This window comes from Mytilus trossulus, chromosome 1 (genome assembly GCF_036588685.1).
Source record: "Mytilus trossulus isolate FHL-02 chromosome 1, PNRI_Mtr1.1.1.hap1, whole genome shotgun sequence".
NCBI classification, from domain to species: Eukaryota; Metazoa; Mollusca; class Bivalvia; order Mytilida; family Mytilidae; genus Mytilus; species Mytilus trossulus.
Window position 1 is genome coordinate 109634726 of NC_086373.1, and position 21311 is coordinate 109656036.

A 21311-nucleotide genomic window follows, 5' to 3' on the forward strand; every position below is an offset into this window, starting at 1 on the left:
CTATAGACCACTATATTAAGGAATGGCACGACTTTTATTTGTTCATGTCTGTCTGGCCGATTTCACCTGACCTTGATCCAATTTTCATAGTTCATTGGTCAGTGTTAGTTTTTCAGGTTTTTCCTTAAATTTATGAGAGACTTTCTGCAAAAGGTTTTATCTGGTGTATGGTTATGGTTGTAAAATGTACATGTCTATCTGGAAGGGTTTATCTGACCTTAACCTCATTTATATTGATTATTACTGATGTTAAATTTATGTGATACTTGAAGTAGAAAAACCTTTGTATTATAGACTTTATAGATGTAAATTCAGTCATGATGATTACAGCATGCCAGACATTTCAGTGTTTGTGTTTTAGTATTTAATGAATGAGTTTGCAATCTAAGATTTGTTAGAAGCATTACTAAGCATGATTAATACTTGAAGTATATATGTTGTAGCACAACTGACCTGTATTTTTTTTCTTTGTAGGTTTTTCAGAATACAACTGATAAATTATTAACCCCGACCTTACTGTTGTGGAATCAGACAAGACAAACTTCTCATGAGGACATTGGTGATGAAGCCTTGAAAGTTATAAACACTGCTATTTTTAACAAGTATGCCACTTAATTTTACAATTTTAAAGAATTTATAAGAATCTGAAAACCAATTTTTTCAGCACTTCAATAATATAAAAAATATCGTAAAAAAATATGCAACCCTTTGAAATTCATAAATTTGCACAATCTATCAGAACATTTTACAACACTGGTGTTCAGAATTCAGAATATCATGAATTTTGGGAATAATATTTAAACGGTTGCATGCTTCTCAGAGGACTGATGTCAATCTGTAACCACCAATATAAGAATCTTTTAAATGAAAACAGATTTGAAATAATACAGTTAGAAGAATGCTATCATTGTGAAATGCAATTAATGTGAATAGGGTATTTAAAATAGTCATACATACATGTGAATAGTAAAATGAACCAACATTGAATGGAATAATGGATGGATTAATTAGGACATGAATCCAGTTCTACCTTACAGGTTATACTTGAGCTAACATGAGTGATTGCATAACATTTGACACCACATGACTCTTTATATTGTGGATTCATTATTATTTGTTAGATACCAATTTTTTTTAGGTTTCATCTGCATAAATAAACCACAAATTCAAATGCTTAATGAATTACAAATTTTCTATAGACTTTGTAGAAGAGAGTGGCAAAACCACTAAAATGTATACCAACAATGTAATTGAATCTACGGTAATATTTACTATGTATTTAATATTACCATTTATGAATGTCGTAATCACTCTAACACTCATATAATCTTCTTTAACTAATGACAATGTTTTCCAGGGATCATGCCAGTAGTTATTCTGTATTTTTACAAAGTATAAAATCTGATAGTGCAGACACTACACAGCCTCCTAAATATATAGAAAATTTCTTCACTGCTTTATCTAGTGGACTAAGTAACAAGGTGAGTCATTACTTTAAAGTCTGACGGTGCAGACACTACACAGCCTCCTAAATATATAGAGAATTTCTTCACTGCTTTATCTAGTGGACTAAGTAACAAGGTGAGTCATTACTTTAAAGTCTGACGGTGCAGACACTACACAGCCTCCTAAATATATAGAGAATTTCTTCACTGCTTTATCTAGTGGACTAAGTAACAAGGTGAGTCATTACTTTAAAGTCTGACGGTGCAGACACTACACAGCCTCCTAAATATATAGAGAATTTCTTCACTGCTTTATCTAGTGGACTAAGTAACAAGGTGAGTCATTACTTTAAAGTCTGACGGTGCAGACACTACACAGCCTCCTAAATATATAGAGAATTTCTTCACTGCTTTATCTAGTGGACTAAGTAACAAGGTGAGTCATTACTTTAAAGTCTGACGGTGCAGACACTACACAGCCTCCTAAATATATAGAGAATTTCTTCACTGCTTTATCTAGTGGACTAAGTAACAAGGTGAGTCATTACTTTAAAGTCTGACGGTGCAGACACTACACTGCCTTCTAAATAGGGTCATTTTCATAACAACATGGACAAGTCCATTTCTTGGTTTGCTCAGGTTATCTAATGACTGGGTCAGATTAGGTGAAAGGTCGTCTGTAACGCCCACTTGTCATATTGTACGTGTTGTAGACATTTAAACTGTGGGGTCCCCAAAGGTTCTAAACTTCTTAATCAAATAATAGGAATAACTAGCATTTTTGTTCATACTTTATTTAGGGAAATAAGTTCTACATTTAATTTGTGAATGAAGAAAATTTGTATCATATATGATTTTAATGCCAAATTATACCTTTTCTGTTAAGTCATAGCTGCTTACTCTTAATCAATATTATTAAGACTCATTTTACCCTCTGTTTCAGCATCACACAAATAATTGAATTAACACTCTAAACTTTATCCATATAAATCTATTATGAATAAGAGTTATTCTATTGAATATTTTTTATATCAGTCAAGAAAAGAATTAACCATTAACATTATTCTACATTGTTTAACAGACTTCACAGACTGGTGTATCTGTAGAGAGACTAAGAGCATCAGTACTAAGTTACATACCAGTGTATTACACAGGCTTCATACACAGTAATAAGTAAGTACTACTCACAGATTCAGATTATATTTTTATGCCCCATCTACGATAGTAGAGGGGCATTATGTTTTCTGGTCTGTGCGTCCGTTCGACTGTCTGTTCGTTCGTCTGTCCGTCCGTTTGTCCGTATGTCCCGCTTCAGGTTAAAGTTTTTGGTCAAGGTAATTTTTGATGAAGTTGAAGTCCAATCGATTTCCTTAGTACACATGTTCCCTATGATATGATCTTTCTAATTTTAATGCCAAATTAGAGTTTTTACCCCATTTTCACGGTCCACCTAACATGGAAAATGATAGTGCCACTGGGGCATACGTGTACTGAGGACAAATTCTTGTTATATGTTATTATTTTTGTGTTACTTTCGCATAGTAATTTATGTTACAGTTATGTACATTTTGTTATGAATATTTATGCAATTTATACTTTCAATAAATTTTCTTCTGTTGTTGTATTTAAATGAAATGTTTGATTTTAAAGATAACATTTATAATTTAAAAAACCGATAGCTGATATTTGAGCAGTAATTTACTATTAAGCATACCATTCATTAAACATCCTCTTGATATAAAATTTGATTATAAAACAATTAATTTAATATGTTTTGTTTTTTTTTAATTTAGAATTACAGATGGTAGCACAGCAAAAGACATCTTTGTCTATATATGTAAATTATTGGATGTAGACTTACAAGCATCAAAAAGCATAGAGCAAAACAGCATGGAATATAGAGGTCAACATGATGTATTTGAGGTCATTGGGAGTTTATTGAAAGCATCACATGATTTAGATTTGTATGACAGATCACATGACCCAGTATACAGACAGCTAATACAGATTCTGCTTACATGTGACAGGTAAATGATATTTTTGACAATTATAACATTTATTTTAATCTTTTATTTTGTTATATTCATTATAGAAATAAAGATATGTGCTATGAGTGCCAATGGCACAACTATCCACTAAAGTTCAAATAATGTGGATGTTAGCAATTTTAGGCAACCTTAATGGTCTTCAACAATGAGAAAAACTTGAACTGTTATAGTCAGATTTAAAAGGCCCAAATATGAAAAATATAATCAATTCAATTGAGAAAACTAACAGCCAAATTTATGTTTTGTTTAGAATCTGTGATATCTCTATATCTGATAAATGTTTATATACACAACACAACATCAGATCACCATACAATCTTGAAGGATCGAAAAGCAATAACATTTTAAATTGTAATTTAATCAAGAGTCTAAAACAACTTGTCAATAAACTGAACATAGACAACCAAATACGTTGAATAAGTATTCATGAACAGGGGCAGATCCAGCCATTTTAAAAAAGAGGGCTTCCCAACCCAGAATAAAAGGGGGGTTCCAACTATATGCTCCCATTTAAATGCATTGATCGTTCAAAAAAATGGAGGGGTTCCAACCCCCAGAACCCCCTCACCCCTGGATCCGCCAATGATGAATATATTAGTAACTTTTAGATACGACCCATTATAAAGTTACTTACATGAGATATTATAGTTTTGTTGGTACAAGATCTTCATATTGTTTATTTGATAAGAAAAATACTTGATAAAAAATAAATTTATTATTAATTATTTCAACTACCGGTACACATTTTATAGTTGTATTACTTAGACCAAAGCACAACCATTATTGTATCAAAGCATGTTAGTAGTATCTTGACTACATGTATGTCTTTACTTTCAGGTCCAGAGGATATTTCACATGCATTATCAGTCTTTTAAAACTTAATCACCTCATAGTTGAAGCCCAACTGGAAAAAATACTATTAAATAATGGTTTAGGGGATATTCAGGTATAGTAAGTTTACCAAAATCATTTTGGTGAATATATTGATACCCTTGATATATTGTAAATCCAGTAATTGAGGGTGCAATTATTTCTCAAGAGTTTTTAGAACATACAAAAATTCATGTTTAATTATTGCAATTTTATGAAAAGTTTCAAAATAATTTATTTATCAGATATATAGATGAGAGTTCTTGTTATTGTGAAACTTTGAGAAAAAATTGAGACATAATAATTGACATTGACAAAAATCTAAAAAAAAATGAATTTACAGTATCTTGTTGATCAACTGAGGATGGAAAGGTTTATTTCCTTTAAAAGAACTTTCAATCTGAAATAGTTTTAGTTCATTACGAAAAATAGACCCAGTTTAAATTCAACTTTAGTATATATCCAGTTCAGAAAAAAATGATAGACAAAATTAAAACTGTATGAAGATAAGATGAAGCACTCATTTGTTTGTATGTACCGTTATGATAAAAGTTACTATAATTGCTGAGGTAGGAGTTATTGTCTTGTACTTAACTTTTTACCTCAGGGAAAACAAAAATACACAAAGTTGATGAAAAAAGGTCATTGGAAATCCAGAATGCTATTACGGTAATAGATATAATGAACAGAATTCTAAGTCTATTAGATATAATTAACAATGAACAGAAATCCAAGTCTATTAGATATAATTAACAACATATTCTTTCCTAAAAACTGTAGGCCTTTTGAACTCAGACTGAAGTCTATTTTGATCATATATCATTGATGAGATATTTATATCTTTATTAAAACAGGATATTGAGAGACTCGACGAGTTAATGGTAGAATTGGTTCAGTTGTATGCCAAACTGAGACAGATGGAGAAATTTATTACTAAATTAGTGAACGTTATAACCTCAGGAAGTGTCAATACACGAGGTTTACTTACTAAAGGATTCTGTCATAGGTAAGACATACTTTTCAATTTGATTTATTGGTGTTTAACACAACTTTCAACATTATTGTGCTATTTTGTGGTGGTTAGATTTTACTTGAGGAAGAAGCACTGACCTCAGATAGGAAAACTGAAAATCTTAGTCAAATAAGGAGTTGAGCGTACTTGCTTCATTTGGATTTGAGCTTACAACTCAGTTGTGACAGGCTATTGATTCAATAGTTAACTTCTTAGACCACTTGTCCAGTTAGGTCCAACATGTATTTTAAAGTGTGATCCATCAATAAAGATTTTGTAGTAGTTTCATAGTTACTAATACCATTTACCATAACATTTTGAATGTAAGTAAAGTTAAACATAAACAGCATTTGTATTTTGAAAAAAAAAACCATCTGCCTTTCTGGCATCCAGAGATTCTTATTTTATACCATCTTTATATTCCAAAATTAATTGAATTTATATTTTATTCAGACTAGGCTTAGAAGTGGAAATGTTACCACAAGGAACAGCAGTGGAGATATGGCAAATATTAGTGCAGAACTTAGAAGATCACTTCTTGTCTCCTTTATCAAAAGATTCAAGTATGTTTAATTTCTTAGAATTGATTTTCTGTATATGTATATATTTACATTTTCTACACCCTCTACGCGCGTTATTCAGTGTGCACAAAATATTTTATGTTATTTCTTTATAGACAGAAAAAATATTACAGTCATTCCTTAAGAATTTACCTTACTATGTTTCATCTTATTTCTTGAGATTTATGTTTTCCAATTAAATATTTTAGTATCATAATAATTACAAATGTTAACATATTGAAATATAAACTTTCAGACTTTCAGTTGACAGAGCAGTTTGAAACTTTTGTGCAGCTTATGACCTTGTACATGTCTAATACCAAGTTAGTAGATTACACCATAACTGATATCAACAAAAGGAAGGTCAAGGATCTAATGGTTACCATGGCAAAACAGTTAGAAAAGGCAGTTCATGTATGCCTTACTTCAAAATCTAAGGTATAACTGATTTAACATACTTTGTTTTAAGTCTTGTTATAAAAAATACTTATGTATATATTACAACACTTAATAGAAGACAATGTATTACTATTCTTAATCTTATTAGAAGTACATTTCACAATTAAGAGTAAAAAGAATAAATTTTATGTATATAAGTTGACCTGGGATAGAAGGTGCTTTGGTGTGTAGAATGGATGTACAAACTGAATAAGAAGAATTGTAAAGTCTTCATGATAAATTGTGAATATATACTAATAATATCATTATAGAAGGCATGTAAAAAAAATGAGCCTCGTGTGTTTAGTGAGTAAAACTTGTATAGTCTATAGTGACAAGCTAAGACAACCAATTTAACCAATTATCCTTTCTATAAATATAGACTCTCAGTAACTAGAATGTATATCTTCCATCATTTCTTGTAAATGATAGATATTATTGGAAACGGTTGCCTTTAAAATAATATTTTTTTTCTGATGATTTGATGTATTGTAGGTCAAAGATTATCTTTTCCCTGTGATGCTGTTAATGAACACCTGGGGAGATACACACCTGTTGATGTGTCAGTACACACTACACACACATATTAGTAGTGTGGAATCATTAGATTTTCCGTGTACAATATCAGCTGTTTACCACTTCCTTACACCTGACATGGCGGACAAATTGTGGAAGATGGCGTCATCATCTTACCAACTTCAGTACTTATGGGTAAGATTTTACGTCAAAAGAATTTAATTTAATTTTTTTTAATAAACATGTACATTTTAAAGTATTGATATTGTCATTAAATACTTGTCATTTAAAAGCATCTGTCTGTGAGTCTGTCTGAATTTAACACATTTCTGACACATTTTTCCTTGATATGCTTTACTGTGTAACATATGTTCAACTTCCTGGTTGGAAAAAAAAATCATTTTTTTTTTAAAGTTGTGCCTATTGTTCTCATTTAATGCACTAATTGCAAGGTTTGAATGATTCACAATAAACTGTAAAACACATTTACACAAAAATAGGGGGGTTGAAATTAGTGAGCAATAATTAACAGTACACATTTTAGGCTTCAAGTCTTTTTAAATATCAATTCAACACATGTTAAACTATGCAATGAAAGCCCCTTAAGTTTGTATCTTTCAGCCATCATGCTATAAAAGTTATTAGAATGTTTGATATTTAGGGCATTTTGAGTAAAATAAGGTTGAAATTTTAGATATTTGTTCAAAATTCAGATTTGTGGACGTATTTTTCCTCCCAACAGGAATGCATAACTTTTTTGTTTGAAAAGATAAACACAAGCTGTGTTTTGTTAAATTATTAATATGTTCCCTTTTATATAAGTATCCTACAAATTTATGAAATATTTTGTTTAGAAATAACTAAAAGGAGTAGGTCCAGTAATGGCCGATTTTGGCCTCAAATTTCCAATTCATCTAACGAAAGATTTTGGACACTTTTTAAACACTTCAGTGTCTATTTCAATTGATCAAATTAGTTTATGTGAAAGATTTTAACAGATTTAGTCCTTAAAAACGCTGCGATTCAAGTTGAAATATGAAAAATATATTAAATATGCAAAAAAACGTCACTTTTCGAATGTTTTTTGTCAAAAATGAAAGTGGCTGCATCCGTGTTCATTCTCAACCTTTATATATGTTATGTATTATCATCAAATACAACTTACATTTCAATATTATGAATGAACATGAATGCGGCCACTTTCATTTAAAACGGAAACCGTCTAAAATTTAACTAAAATGCGAAAATTGTGAAGATTTAAGTAATTTGGCATGACTTAATGATGCTAGTACCCGATATATGTGCATTGTATTGTAAAAAAACACCCATATTTATGTAGCAGAACCATTCTACTTTTCAGTAAATAGCTTAAAGATTACATTTTCAAATTTTGTAAAACTGCTATATTTTGGGGCCAAAAAGGGGTCTTACTGAACCTTCTCCTTTATCAAATATTCATGATTGTAGAAAAAAAACCGTTATTTTTTGCTGTATATTTATCACATTTAAAAAAATGCATCATTGACTATTTCATGAAATTGGTACAAATAATCTTCATACCTATTCAAACCAAACAACATTTTATAAAAAAGGGGTTGATGAATTTGTTTTCAAATTAAATCAGTTAAATGATAAAAATCAGGAGAAAAATGCATCTTTTTCTGATATGTCACAGTTTGACTTTGCTAAAATAACATATTAGGTTAGCAACGTCATTTTCTTCCCTGTAACTTTATCATATGCCCTTAAACAATCTTTCTAATGTATATTTAGGATTTATTCATAGTTCAAACTCTAAAGGCCCTATGGATTAGCAATACAAAGAGGAACCATATTGTAGAAATGTGGAATATAACAGTGCCTGCTAATGGTCAGTGTTCATGGAATCAACAGGTATAAACTTTAAAAAATGAGTTGTTGATAATTAGGGTGATTATGGATGACTGTTTACAGCTCTTCTATAAAAGCATGCAAAGCAAACCTTTTATCAACCTGCTTGCTATGTTTGCTTGAATTTTTGCAAGAAATAGGTTGGGCGGAGTTTCAGCCTGTTTTATATATACTTGGATTTGATTGGACAATAAATATTAACATGCAATGAAGTTAATGTTTATTGTCCAATCAAATTCCAGTTTATAGTAAACAGACTGAAACAGACTATCCACCTTTTGTTTACCAACATCCAAACAAACATATCAAGCAAGTTGATCAAAGTATTGCTTTTCATGCTTTTATAGAAGAGCTGTAATATCTTCTGGTAAATTACATGTATTGTCAGGACAAGAGCATTTTAATGTGATATGTAAAAAAACCTGGTTTAGACCAACACGTTGAGCCAGATTTTTTATATCCAGGTTCATAAGGTAACAGACCTCGGAAAGATATTGGACATTTATTCTGATTCAGAGGTGTCTATAAATGCCGTGTGATAAATGGTAAAGCAGTAAAAATCCAATTTTCAAGTCTTTGGTTTAACCTGACTGGAAAAAGAATCCAGAAACCCACTTACTATAAGGCAGGGAGTACTGCCATAACTTATAAAACAATAAATTATTATGCCAGTGAGTGAATATGACATTTAGTTATCAGTTCTGAAATGAAATACATTATTACTTCCAGGTAGCAGATATCAATGATAGAAATTACACAATTGCCAAGTGGAAAGTTTTTACAGATAACTTTGCCCTCTATGCTACTGATCTGTCTAACATACAGCTTGAGACCTGTGCTAGTTTTATCACCAACACTGTGTGTGAGGAGATTGACTCAAATGAGTAAGTACATTGTCTTGCGATAGTTCTAAAATATCGGACCTATCAAATATAAATATGGGTCACACATTTTCTTGATAAATAAAAAAACACTAATTGACCTATCAAATTCAATATAATTATCTGCCCTTTTTAAAATTTAAATACACACAGGGTGTGTTTGGATATACGCCTGAGGCTTCCTATGGTTACCCATAGGTACCTATGGTTTGGTATTTTGTGTATAAAATATCAAACCATAGGTACCTATGGTTAACCATTGGAAGCCTCAGGCGTATATCCAAACACACCCTTAATGTGGCATATTTTTTTTATGAAAAGATCCTTTGTGAAATATTTTTAAAGTATTTTTGCAACATGCCCATGAAGGATGCTCAGAAATAAAAAAAATCATCTGATCTACCTTAAATAACTTTTTGAATATTTAAGATAATCTTGGGGTCGTTCACTGGCATTACAACTAGTCAAAAGGGGGTTGGAAGGCACATTATATTGATAATACATGGGTGATGGGTATCAGAGCAACTTTTAACACTATAATGCACTATAATTCTCCAATACAATTGTCTGGGTGGCGGGTACTGACAAAAACTGCCTTCCAACCCCTCCATACATTTTTTTCTGGAATAGCCCTAAGTTTTTCCCATGGATCACCAGAATAAGAAACTGAATTATTTCATGAAACTCTTGTTTATTTTCCCCTAAAATGTTAATTTACACAGTTTGCTTTATTTCTGTTCTATAATTGTACATATATATATATTATTGCATTTTTCAGACACCTAACATTCAGCAGCATAACAAAACATTTTCTTGGATGCAATGCTATAAAAGAACACAAAGGTCTTATAACAGCTTTGATTTCTGATGTCTGGAGCAAGATGGACCATTATATCAAGCTTAAATTGTAAGTGTTTGTTTATCAGCTGATTTGGTTCATATTTTGTAGGGTTTATTGTAGTCTTTTAGAGGTAACATTATAAAAAAAAAATTAAGTGGTTATCATATGTATTAAAGACACTATGATGAAAAATATTAATATAACTAGTAAAAAGCTAATGTTTGCTTTAATGTATGTCATTTTATATTAAAATATAAACCTAATGTGTCACTGAAGTACACCTTATCTCTTTTCCCGGTTGACCCAAGAATCTGTCATGAACTATTGATGTCATACATCATTCACTTTTCTGTTGTGGTGTCAGATATTTTGTATTATGATGTCAAAATTTTACAGGAACCAGTGTGATATCCAGTGATGGCAGACAAATAGCGATGATATTACAATGTACCAGAGAGTGATACACTGCTCTTCAACAACACAAAAAGAAAATTCGATTCTGGGAAACCTTCTTCTACAAACAAAACATGAACATTAGTTTATTTAAAGAAAACACAGATGTTTTTATGATACTTTTGTTGTTGGGTTCTGTCTCATTGATGTACACTCTGCATCTCTCTTTTTTCACATGCTATAAAATGAAGAAGATTACAACTTTTGTTCCTTTCTTTGTTTATAAATTTTAGACCAATATAAACTGCTAAAATTCCTGTGATGTCAGTTTGACATTTGTTTTTTTTTACAAAATGGGTTGAATGCTATAAAATTATTTTTAACTGCAATAGTAACAAATCTTGAAAAAACCCAATTCATATTAATATTTTGTAGTAAAAAGAAGTCTTCTTCAGCTGAATCATTAAAAGACCTCTTCCCAGTACTTGGAGACAAGGCATGGCTTCAGAAAGACAAAAGGTATGTTGATAGGGAGGGGGAGAGATTTTTGGTATATCGACTAAAGTGAAATAGACCCTTAATGATTGTGTTGTGAAGTTTTATTGCTGTAATTGTGACATAACATTGGACTTCCCAGTTTTCTTGAGATTCTTTAGAAAGAACAATTTATTTATTTATTTGCTTTCAGAACATTTATACACATATATTGCCATAAGTAATAAAATTATTAATGAAAATGAAAGCACATGGTTTTAATGCCTTATTTACAAAAAAGAACAAAAAGCTTACCTTTTAATGTGACCCTCAAGAATCATGCGCTATATCAGAAATAATCTACGATTGTTAGTTTTGTGTATTAATAAAATGTATCCAATGAGTGTTTGAGTTAGTCTACATGTGATTAAAATAGGCAAAGATTTGTGTGCTTATAAAATAATATAACACCACCACAATTTACACCCTTACAAAGTTAGTAAATATTCAGATTGATTATGCAGTAACCATTTGACATTTTAATACTACAAGAAAACACGCTCTTTATTGTCAACTTACTTATCAAAACTGGAGTATGTTGTACCGAGAGATATTTATTGTGATTCTTGAAATGTATATATTTTCCTTCCAGTTTTATAGAGAAGATAGATTTGAATGTTGCGGTCAAGAAAGCTTTGACTGGTACTGCCCTAAACCTAGATTTCATAGAGACATTTTCTGGACATCTTCATGTATGTATAATTAGGAGACTTAATATTATTAAATTTATACCCCACATATTATGCCCAACTCAGACATTTTTAGAAAATATAATTGTTTTTCTAATTGTGGAGAAAACTTTGGCATATTTTTAAAAATTGTTCATCTATGGTAATAAAAGAATTGAAAAATCTGCATGTTCAGTAAATGGAGATTAACTTTTACATATAGATCATAAATTCATAGATATAGTGAAAATAAACTGATTTGGTATTTTCAAGTTGATACCTCTTAATATTTATTAATTGATTTATGTTTCAGATATTGTCTTCTTTACCCCTCCCTTTCCTAGAACCACTGGATCAAGCCAGGTTGTTTGTCGGATTGATGGTTGTATGTTACCATGGAAACAATGAACTGAAAAAGAAGTGCTTGCCACTACTTACTTGCCTTGTAGAATCTTCATCCAGTATATTAAAGATAGTGGAATTAAATATATTACTCAGTGCTGTATTTGGTTTATATGTTCATCAGGTAAATTGATCATTACAAGTAGTTCATTTGCTATTTGTAAGTTAAATTGATAAGAAAAAAATAAACTTACAAAAATACTGAACTCTTGAGGAAAATTCAAAACAGAAAGGTTCTTAATCAAATGGCAAAATAAAAAGCTCAAATTCATCAAACGAATGGATAACAATGTCATATTCCTGACTTGGTACAAACATGTTCTTATGTAGAAAATGGTAATTAAGGTAGTTCGGGGGTTTAAATTTTCGCGCCGTCTGCGCATAAAGTTGCGCATTGATATCGTAAGTGATGTACATTGTCGTAACTTTCCATAACAGTAAAATAGGATCATTTAAATAATCTTTTTTATTTAAATGCATTGAGAAAGAGTTGAATAACTTTTAAATGCAATTTTAAAACTTAATAAAATTTATTGTTACAATTGTCAATTGTCATTGTTGGAATCGGACTTCCGTTCTAAAAATAAATAGCATGTTTTTGACGAAGGAGAAGAATGAAAAGAGAATTACTCATATTTATCGAACACGTGAACTGCTTTTCATGAATACTGTAATGCAGATCGAAATTATAGTTAACGATCTTCATTTTGGTAGCTTATGAAGCAGTTTCACTCTTGTCTTACACTAGAAAAGGTCCGACAAACATGCGAAAGATGATGTAAACGAATCATGGAAAAGGGGAAATTTAAACTGACAAGTAAGTTCTAATAAATTGAATATACATGTTCAAGAGCGATTCACGACCACTGAAAAATAACATGTAAGCTTAAATAATTTCAAACCAATATCTGTGTCGAATAACAAAACAATGACCCCCCCCCCCTTTTTCAGGCAGAAAATTAATTATAAATGTAACCAAAGGCATAGCTCATAATACTTTTATCATGTAATAGATTTGAAATTTGTGGACCTGAGAAATATGTCATCTGCAAAGGGTTCAGACCATTTAGGTTTCTGGGAGAAAAGGTCAAGATTCATGAAAGTAAAGGTTTATATACATGTAAATTAATTACATGCATATACAAACAGAATTTTCTTGTTGTAAACCTGGAGTATACACCTTATCGCTATTAGCCTACTCGGTCGGCCCACCCGGCTGCTTGACCTTTTGACGCATACAACAATCACTTTTCCATTGTGACGTCAGATATTTTATTTTATGATGTCAAAATTTTACAAGAACTGTGTGATATCTTGTAATGGCGGACAAATAGCGATCAGGTGTATTCGAATGTGAATGCAGTTGATTTTGCCCAGTTTCCAGTAATAACATTTTTGGTTAAGCATGCACACTTAAAATTTAGACATGTGAGAACAAAACCAATCTATTTAAAAAAGATGTGGTATAATTGCCAATGAGACAACTTCAATGTATCCAAAAGAGACCAAAACGGCACATACATAAACAGCTATAGGTCACCATACGGCCTTCGACAACGAGCAAAGCCCATACCGCACATATAGTAGTCAGCAATGAAAGGCCCAGATTTGACAATGTACATGATGTACGTACATGTATACATGAACAACAATTCAAACAAGAAAACAAAAGGCCTTATTTTTATATAGAAAAATTAATGAAAAACAAATATGTAACACATAAACAAATGACAACCACTGAATTACAGGCTCCTGACTTGGGACAGACACATACATGAATAATGTGGTGAGGTTAAACACGTTAGCAAGATCTAGACCGTATAAATTATTTTAAAAAATGAATCATTTTACAAAACTACCTTTCTTACGTATACCGATGGTCTGGATTGAGGGTCCTTCATTTCATTCCTATCTTATTCTTCATACTATTTATCTCGATTTATTTTTTTCCCATTTTTCTGAACTTCTTATAATTTAACAACCCGTTTTTTCTTCATTGTTACATGTATGTCTATTTTCTTTAGTTACAAATGTATTGTGAACATTACATGCATTATTCTCTTCTTTAAAACTTTTCCTTACCCCCTATAATATATTTGATCCTACAGAATCTTCATGAGAGAAAAACAAAACTTTTACTACCTAAACAGGAAAAGTGGTCTTGTCATAAAGTGATATTTTTCTAAGTTTAAAAGCTTGTTAGGTCTCTACACAGTTATTTCTAAATGCATTTATTTAATATATTATAGTAAGACATTAAATGCAAACTTTTAAAAATTACACCTGCGCTAAGTGGGTGTCATATTCTCTGGATGCCTTATTTATTAAAGATGTATGAAAAAATATTTCAAGATATGTACATTTTTGTAATAAAATTTATAAAACTAATTATATAATTGATTTTCATGTCGAATGCATGGTAATGTTCACACAAGAGTCTTTATTTTGTAAATAAAGATAAAATCAAAGGAGGTTACTTAGATGTATCTAACAGGATAGTAGAAACGAACTGATCTTAACCGACTTTGTGTGACCAGAGATTACTAAATTAAAAGCCCACGGACCAAGTTTCATGGCAATTATAAGATATATATATTATATATATTACAGACAAAATATAAGTATGTGCTTCAGATATATATGTAGAATATTTGATAATTATTCAAAAGTCAAATTATACAAATGTATAAGTATGTGCCTTTTAGCATGTTTTGTAGGTTTTTGAATGAAAAAAAGGGGGGGGGGCTTATAGCCTTGTATGAAGAGGTGATATTTTCCTGCAATTTAAAACCTCGTGAATGTTTTTGTTGTATAAAAAATCTCGGTGGCGGATCCAGAATTCTTCATAAGTGGGGCTCACTGACTGCCTAAAAGGGGACCCCGCTCAGGTCATGCTCCAGTGCTTCCCTATATTATTAACCAAATTTTTCCCAGGGCTGCCTCTGAGTCCTCCCATATGTTTAAAATGTACATTGTACTTCAAATAAAATGGAAATTACAAATAGCATAGTATATTACAATGAACATGTAATAATTTAATAATACATTTATATGTATTAAAAAGTCTTAGGCCAAAAACACTTGAAATAATTCAGGGTCAATTTAGGCCCCTGGCACATACATTACATTGAAACATGTTAAAAATGCATACTATAGCTGAAATTATTAAAATTTGCTTTTTTGGGGAGTTGATTTCTATTGCATGTTATATAAGTCTCAAGAGACATATGTGTATTTGAACCACTTTATACTATCCTACAGTAGAAAAGAAAAATAACGTGATATACAGCAGTTACAAAAAATATTGTAAAATGCGAATATACTGAAATCTTTAATTTTATGACAGACTTTATGTACATACAAACCTCATCACATTTTTCTTGCTCCACAAAGTTTGTAAGACAAGGGTCAAGACTATTCATACAACTCATTCTGCAAATTTATCTGTGATAATCTACGTTTTGCTACATGTAGATTTAGAGTTTAAAAATGAATAATACATATTGATAAAACCCCTATAATAAATAACAGTAACAGTTGTGCCAAGTTACACCACTGTCCCAGGTTAAGGGGAAGGGTTGTCAGCTTCAATCATTAACCTCACAACATTATGTATGTGCCTGTCCCAAGTCATGAACCTGTAATTCAGACAGTGATTGTCTTTTGTTGTGTCACATATATTTTTTAGTTCATCATTTTGTACATTAATATGCCTTCAGTTTTCTCATTTGAATTGTTTTTCATTAGTCATTGAGGGGCCTTTTACATCTCACTATGCAATAACGACTTTTGACCTGTAGCTGTTAACTTCTGTGTCATTTGGTCTATTGCGGAGAGTTGCCTCATTAACAATCCATTATCATACCACATCTTCCTTTTGTATTGAAACACAAATATTGACACATAAAAACCTTTTAGATAGAAAGTCAGAATGAGACTAATGGATAAAAACTAAGCAGACTGTCAGCTCCCACTTTTCATATGTTGTCCCAAATACGGTTTTTAAAAGCACAATAATAACCAGATGCTCCGCATGAGGCAGCTTTATACAACCGCAGAGGTCAACCCCTCTTTGAACAATGAACAACTTCTGTCATTTATTTTGCTAAAAAAAATCTCTTGGATGGCCAATGACCCGCAAATTTTATTTTAATTTTTTAAAATAGAGACATCAAGCTCTACAGTATGAAATTATGAGCCACTTCTGTCATTTATTTTGCTCTGAAAATTCAATTAAAGAGATTTTATGTCTGTTTTTCCTATGTTTAGCCTATTTGCACTCATTTTCAGAGGTCAAAAAATCTCTTGGATTGACGGTGACCCCAAAATTTTATTTCAATTTTATAAAATGTAGACATCAAGCTATACAGTATGAAAAAATGAGCAACTTCTGTCATTTATTTTGCTCTGAAAATTCAATCAAAGAGATTTAATGTCTGTTTTTCCTATGTTTAGTCTATTTGCACTCATTTTCAGAGGTCAAAAAATCTCTTGGATGGACGGTGACCCCCAAATTTTATTTCAATTTTATAAAATCGAGACATCAAGCTATACAGTATGAAATAATGAGCCACCTCTGTCATTTATTTTGCATTGAAAATTCAATCAAAGAGATTTTATGTCTGTTTTTTCCTATATTTAGCCTATTTGCACTCATTTTCAGAGGTAAAAAAATCTCTTGGATGGCCGGTGACCCCCAAATTTTATTTCAATTTTGTAAAATAGAGACATCAAGCTATACAGTATGAAAAAATGAGCCACTTCTGTCGTTTATTTTGCTCTAAAAATTCAATCAAAGAGATTATAGGTCTGTTTTTCCTATATTTAGCCTATTTGCACTCATTTTCAGAGGTCAAAAAATCTCTTGGATGGCTGGTGACCCCAAAATTTTACTTCAATTTTGTAAAAAATAGACATCAAGCTATACAGTATGAAAAAATGAGCCACTTCTGTCATTTATTTTGCTTTGAAAATTCAATCAAAGTGTATTTGTGTCCATTTTCCCTATAATTCCCTATAACCTATTTGCACTCATTTTCAGAGGTCAAAATATCTCTTAGATGGCCGGTGACCCCCATTTTTTTTTGCATTTTTTCATTTACAATACTTCAAAGTTAAATTTCACAAAGTATAAGAAAATTCTGTCGATTTTTTTCTATACCCCTGAACTACCTTAAAGCGGGTTTTATAGCAAGCTAAACCTTCCACTTGTATGACAGTCACATAGAATTCCATTATATTGACAATAATGTGTGAACAAATAGGTAAAAATGTCAAAATAGGGGTACAGCAGTCAATATTGTGTTCTAATCTTAATCACTATAAAAACAAACAAATATGTAAAAAAGAAGCACTCAAAGGGAAAACAGATTCATCAACATCATCATTTATTACTTTCTTATATTTCATATTTCAAGTTTTTAGAAATATTTCACTTTGTTGTACTTGTGTCACGGTGGGTATGGTTGTCCTGCGAGAGAACGTTCTGTGCTGGTGATTCGGTCCTGATGGGTGCTGGTGATCAATGAAAAATGTAATCAAAGACGAAAATGAAGATTTTTGACGTTTTCACTCATAAAAAATGGAAGAAAACAGTTAAGATTTTTCAAGTTTGTTTCTTATGGGTTCATATGTAAACCATTAAAAAGTTGAGCATTTTATTTTAGGAGGGTGTCTAAAAATGGTCAATTACAGACAGCTGAGTACGCATTTTACTTTCCAGGCGTGTTTACGTTGATTGTTCAAGTCCTGAAAATGGATAGATGGAAACAAAAATGTTTGATATATCGGGCTTTAGATTCAGTTTTTTTAAATATAAATTAAGGCTACATTTTAATATAATAATACTAAGAATTCACAATATAAAAAAATGCAGAAAAATAATGGATGAAGTGAAATATCTTATTATAGTAAGGAGTCATTACTACAGAGATGGTGTGTTTGACACACACAACTTAAAAGCTTAGTGATATTACCAATATTAAAAAAAAAGTGTATTTTAGTTGGGTATTTTTTCCATTTACTCATTTTCAATTATAATTAAGGCACATTTGATTTTTATTCATAAAAATATTTAAATATAGAAAAGTAGGACACATTGTTCACTTCCTTCCCCGTAATTCTTTATCAAAAATAATTATTTATTTTTGAATTTTGAAATGAAAAAGCTAAGAAATCTTAGTTTTGTTAGTGTTCTCTGTGTTATCTCGTCTTCATTCTCTGACATATTCTAGTCTGCCCTTTCATAAAATAGTAATTTTTATTTAGTGTTCTATCGAACTTTTGAAAAAAAATATCTGATAATTGTCAGACAAAAAACTATGTTGAAAAAATCTTACATATACAGCAAGTGATTCTTAATAGCTATAAGATACATTTTTCTTTTAAAATACAACTTTAAATCTTACGGGAAACTATTCCAAGCTTAAAGCTTTCACTGTAACCTCTCTCTAACCTATCCCCCATCCCCCACAAAAATAAAACCAAACAAACAAACCCGCAATACTATTGTCATTCTTATAGTCAGCACTCAATTGTTCACAAACAAATGTGTTTTAAGCTGCTTAAGACATATGATTCCTTAGAAAGTCTTTGTTCTACATTTTTTGCTTTCCATTTTTATGCAAAACCTTTTACATCTTTATTTTATGGGTTTATTGTTGAAGGTTGTACAATGACGTATGGTTGTTAACACAAAAGTCATACTTCCTTTGGTTTCTTATGGAAATTTGTCCATTGACAACAAACATACCACATTATCTACTTTATAAGTATTGTATAAATTACAACGTATTTTGGTGATCTTGCAAAATGATCGTAATCCCGAAAATTGTAAACATATTTTCTTATCTTAAAAGGGGGTAATAAGAGGTCCATTAACAGGCCAATAAATAAGATTACAGTTAATTTAAAAAAAAAAAAAAAAATAGGGGTATTTTTTCTCTCTCATAATAACAGTAAACAGATTCACAACAATGTCAATTTCAAGAAAGAGACAACAGCTAACAAGTCAATAACAGAACAGCATCAATGATCTTGAATATATGCCACTTTTAACTAAAATATAAAGGGACAGAACCAGGACATAGGAGCACAGAACCAGTACCATTTTTCTTATCACTAGCACAGCGTCAGGACAATTCCGTTTAACGAACTTGCATGACTGTTGCAATATGATATTGTTGTAATATACTTTGCATGGTACTTATGACGCATCAGAGAAAAATTAAGCAACAAAACAGTCGTTTTATTGTCTTTCTGATACAATGTAAACAAACCCACCAGCACAGAACGTTCTCTCACAGGACAACCATACCCATGGTGTGTGTATTACAAAATTATTTGAGTTAAAAAGTTTATGATGATATTTAATTGTTATTGTTGGGGACTTTATTGATAAATTCTGATTTATTTACAGAACTGTCAGAGTCTAGCAGAGAATATTGAATTCTTCATAACAACATTTTTCAAGTCAGTTTGTAAAGAAGGCATTCTATTAGAGAGATTGGAGGACTTTGTTATACAGGTTTGTTCGGGATTCTGTGAATAAAGGGTAGATTGAGGAAAAAGGGTGGATTTAGGAAATAGTTTATACCCCCTTCACATACACGAATGTGTCTTACGATTCCTTACGAATGTTGTTTGTTTTATCCAATGCAAGCATTCGCAAGCAATCGTAAACCACTCGCAAGCAATCGTAAATCACTCGCAAGCAATCATAAACCACTCTTAAACAAATCGTAGACATTCGCAGACAATCGTATCGATTCGTAAAACTATTTGGAAATTTTTGGACATGCCAAAAATTTTACACGAATGTCCACGAATCATTTCATTCGTAAAGAGCTCGCAAATCACTCGCAACAATTCGTTAATGCATCGTTAACCGATCGCAACAACTCGTAAATCATTCGCAAGAAATCGTGAACAGTTTGATTTAAGAATGTTTAACGATTCATTTACAAATAGTTGCGAGCAGTTTACGATCGCTTTGCGATGGATTAACGAATTGATACGAATTCATGCGAGTGCTTTACGAATATATCCGATTGCTTTACGAATGTATACGAATACTTTGCGACTGCTTTGCGAGTGCTTTGCGAATGTTTTACAAATAGGAATATTTAACAAATGATTTGACGATAAAATTGGGGTTTTGTTTTTATTCTAATAGTTCGTTTCAGTTGTTATAAAATCGTGGAAGAAGGAAGTCGCATTTTACTATTGAATCATGGCTCCAAAGAGAAGACCTGCTGCAAGGAAAAGGAAGACAAATCCTGCTTCACCTAGATCCCCTACACCACCACCACCATCGCCCGAAACACCAAACCCCGCCGAATTACCACCACCAGAGGCAAACCCACCAACCGTTGCTATCGAATATCCTGAGCAGCAACTTTCAGATACTGACAATGTTGATACAGCCGGCTCAAACTTTGCCTCAGATGAGGACGATTTGATAGCCACTGCCACAACCAGTGCAGCAGTAAGTGAGATTTGCTTATTCAATGTCTTTGAAAATCACCTTTATAAAGCACATAAAAAATGTATGAGTTTCATAGACAGATATTTAGTGAAATTGGCAATTGAGGAACTGCATTTTATTCAAATAAATCATCAAAATACGATACATGCAAAGAAAATCTGCATTATTTAAATCAGATTAGTTGGACAGAATAGCAATATAATAAGATTAAAGTTAAAATAATTATAACACGGAATCTATATCCAGAGGCCAGTGTATAACTGTTGTTGAACGTATTGGCAAAAATGTAATTAAAAAAGATAACAATGTTTATGATACTTTTCAAACA

The 21311-nt window shown here is 31.3% G+C and overlaps 1 protein-coding gene across 1 annotated transcript in view; it reads left to right on the top strand.

Annotated features, from left to right (window-relative positions):
- Nucleotides 1-21311, top strand: part of LOC134697343 (unhealthy ribosome biogenesis protein 2 homolog) — an 80285-nt gene that overhangs the window by 14999 nt on the left and 43975 nt on the right. Inside the window, exons 6-21 of the mRNA XM_063559557.1 lie at nucleotides 475-602; nucleotides 1358-1481; nucleotides 2527-2618; nucleotides 3239-3472; nucleotides 4331-4439; nucleotides 5218-5369; nucleotides 5829-5938; nucleotides 6192-6373; nucleotides 6869-7084; nucleotides 8663-8782; nucleotides 9509-9663; nucleotides 10439-10567; nucleotides 11330-11413; nucleotides 12021-12120; nucleotides 12410-12622; nucleotides 19916-20023. Of these exons, the coding sequence (XP_063415627.1) occupies nucleotides 475-602; nucleotides 1358-1481; nucleotides 2527-2618; nucleotides 3239-3472; nucleotides 4331-4439; nucleotides 5218-5369; nucleotides 5829-5938; nucleotides 6192-6373; nucleotides 6869-7084; nucleotides 8663-8782; nucleotides 9509-9663; nucleotides 10439-10567; nucleotides 11330-11413; nucleotides 12021-12120; nucleotides 12410-12622; nucleotides 19916-20023 (2256 nt within the window). The remainder of the gene's footprint in view (nucleotides 1-474; nucleotides 603-1357; nucleotides 1482-2526; nucleotides 2619-3238; nucleotides 3473-4330; nucleotides 4440-5217; nucleotides 5370-5828; nucleotides 5939-6191; nucleotides 6374-6868; nucleotides 7085-8662; nucleotides 8783-9508; nucleotides 9664-10438; nucleotides 10568-11329; nucleotides 11414-12020; nucleotides 12121-12409; nucleotides 12623-19915; nucleotides 20024-21311) is intronic.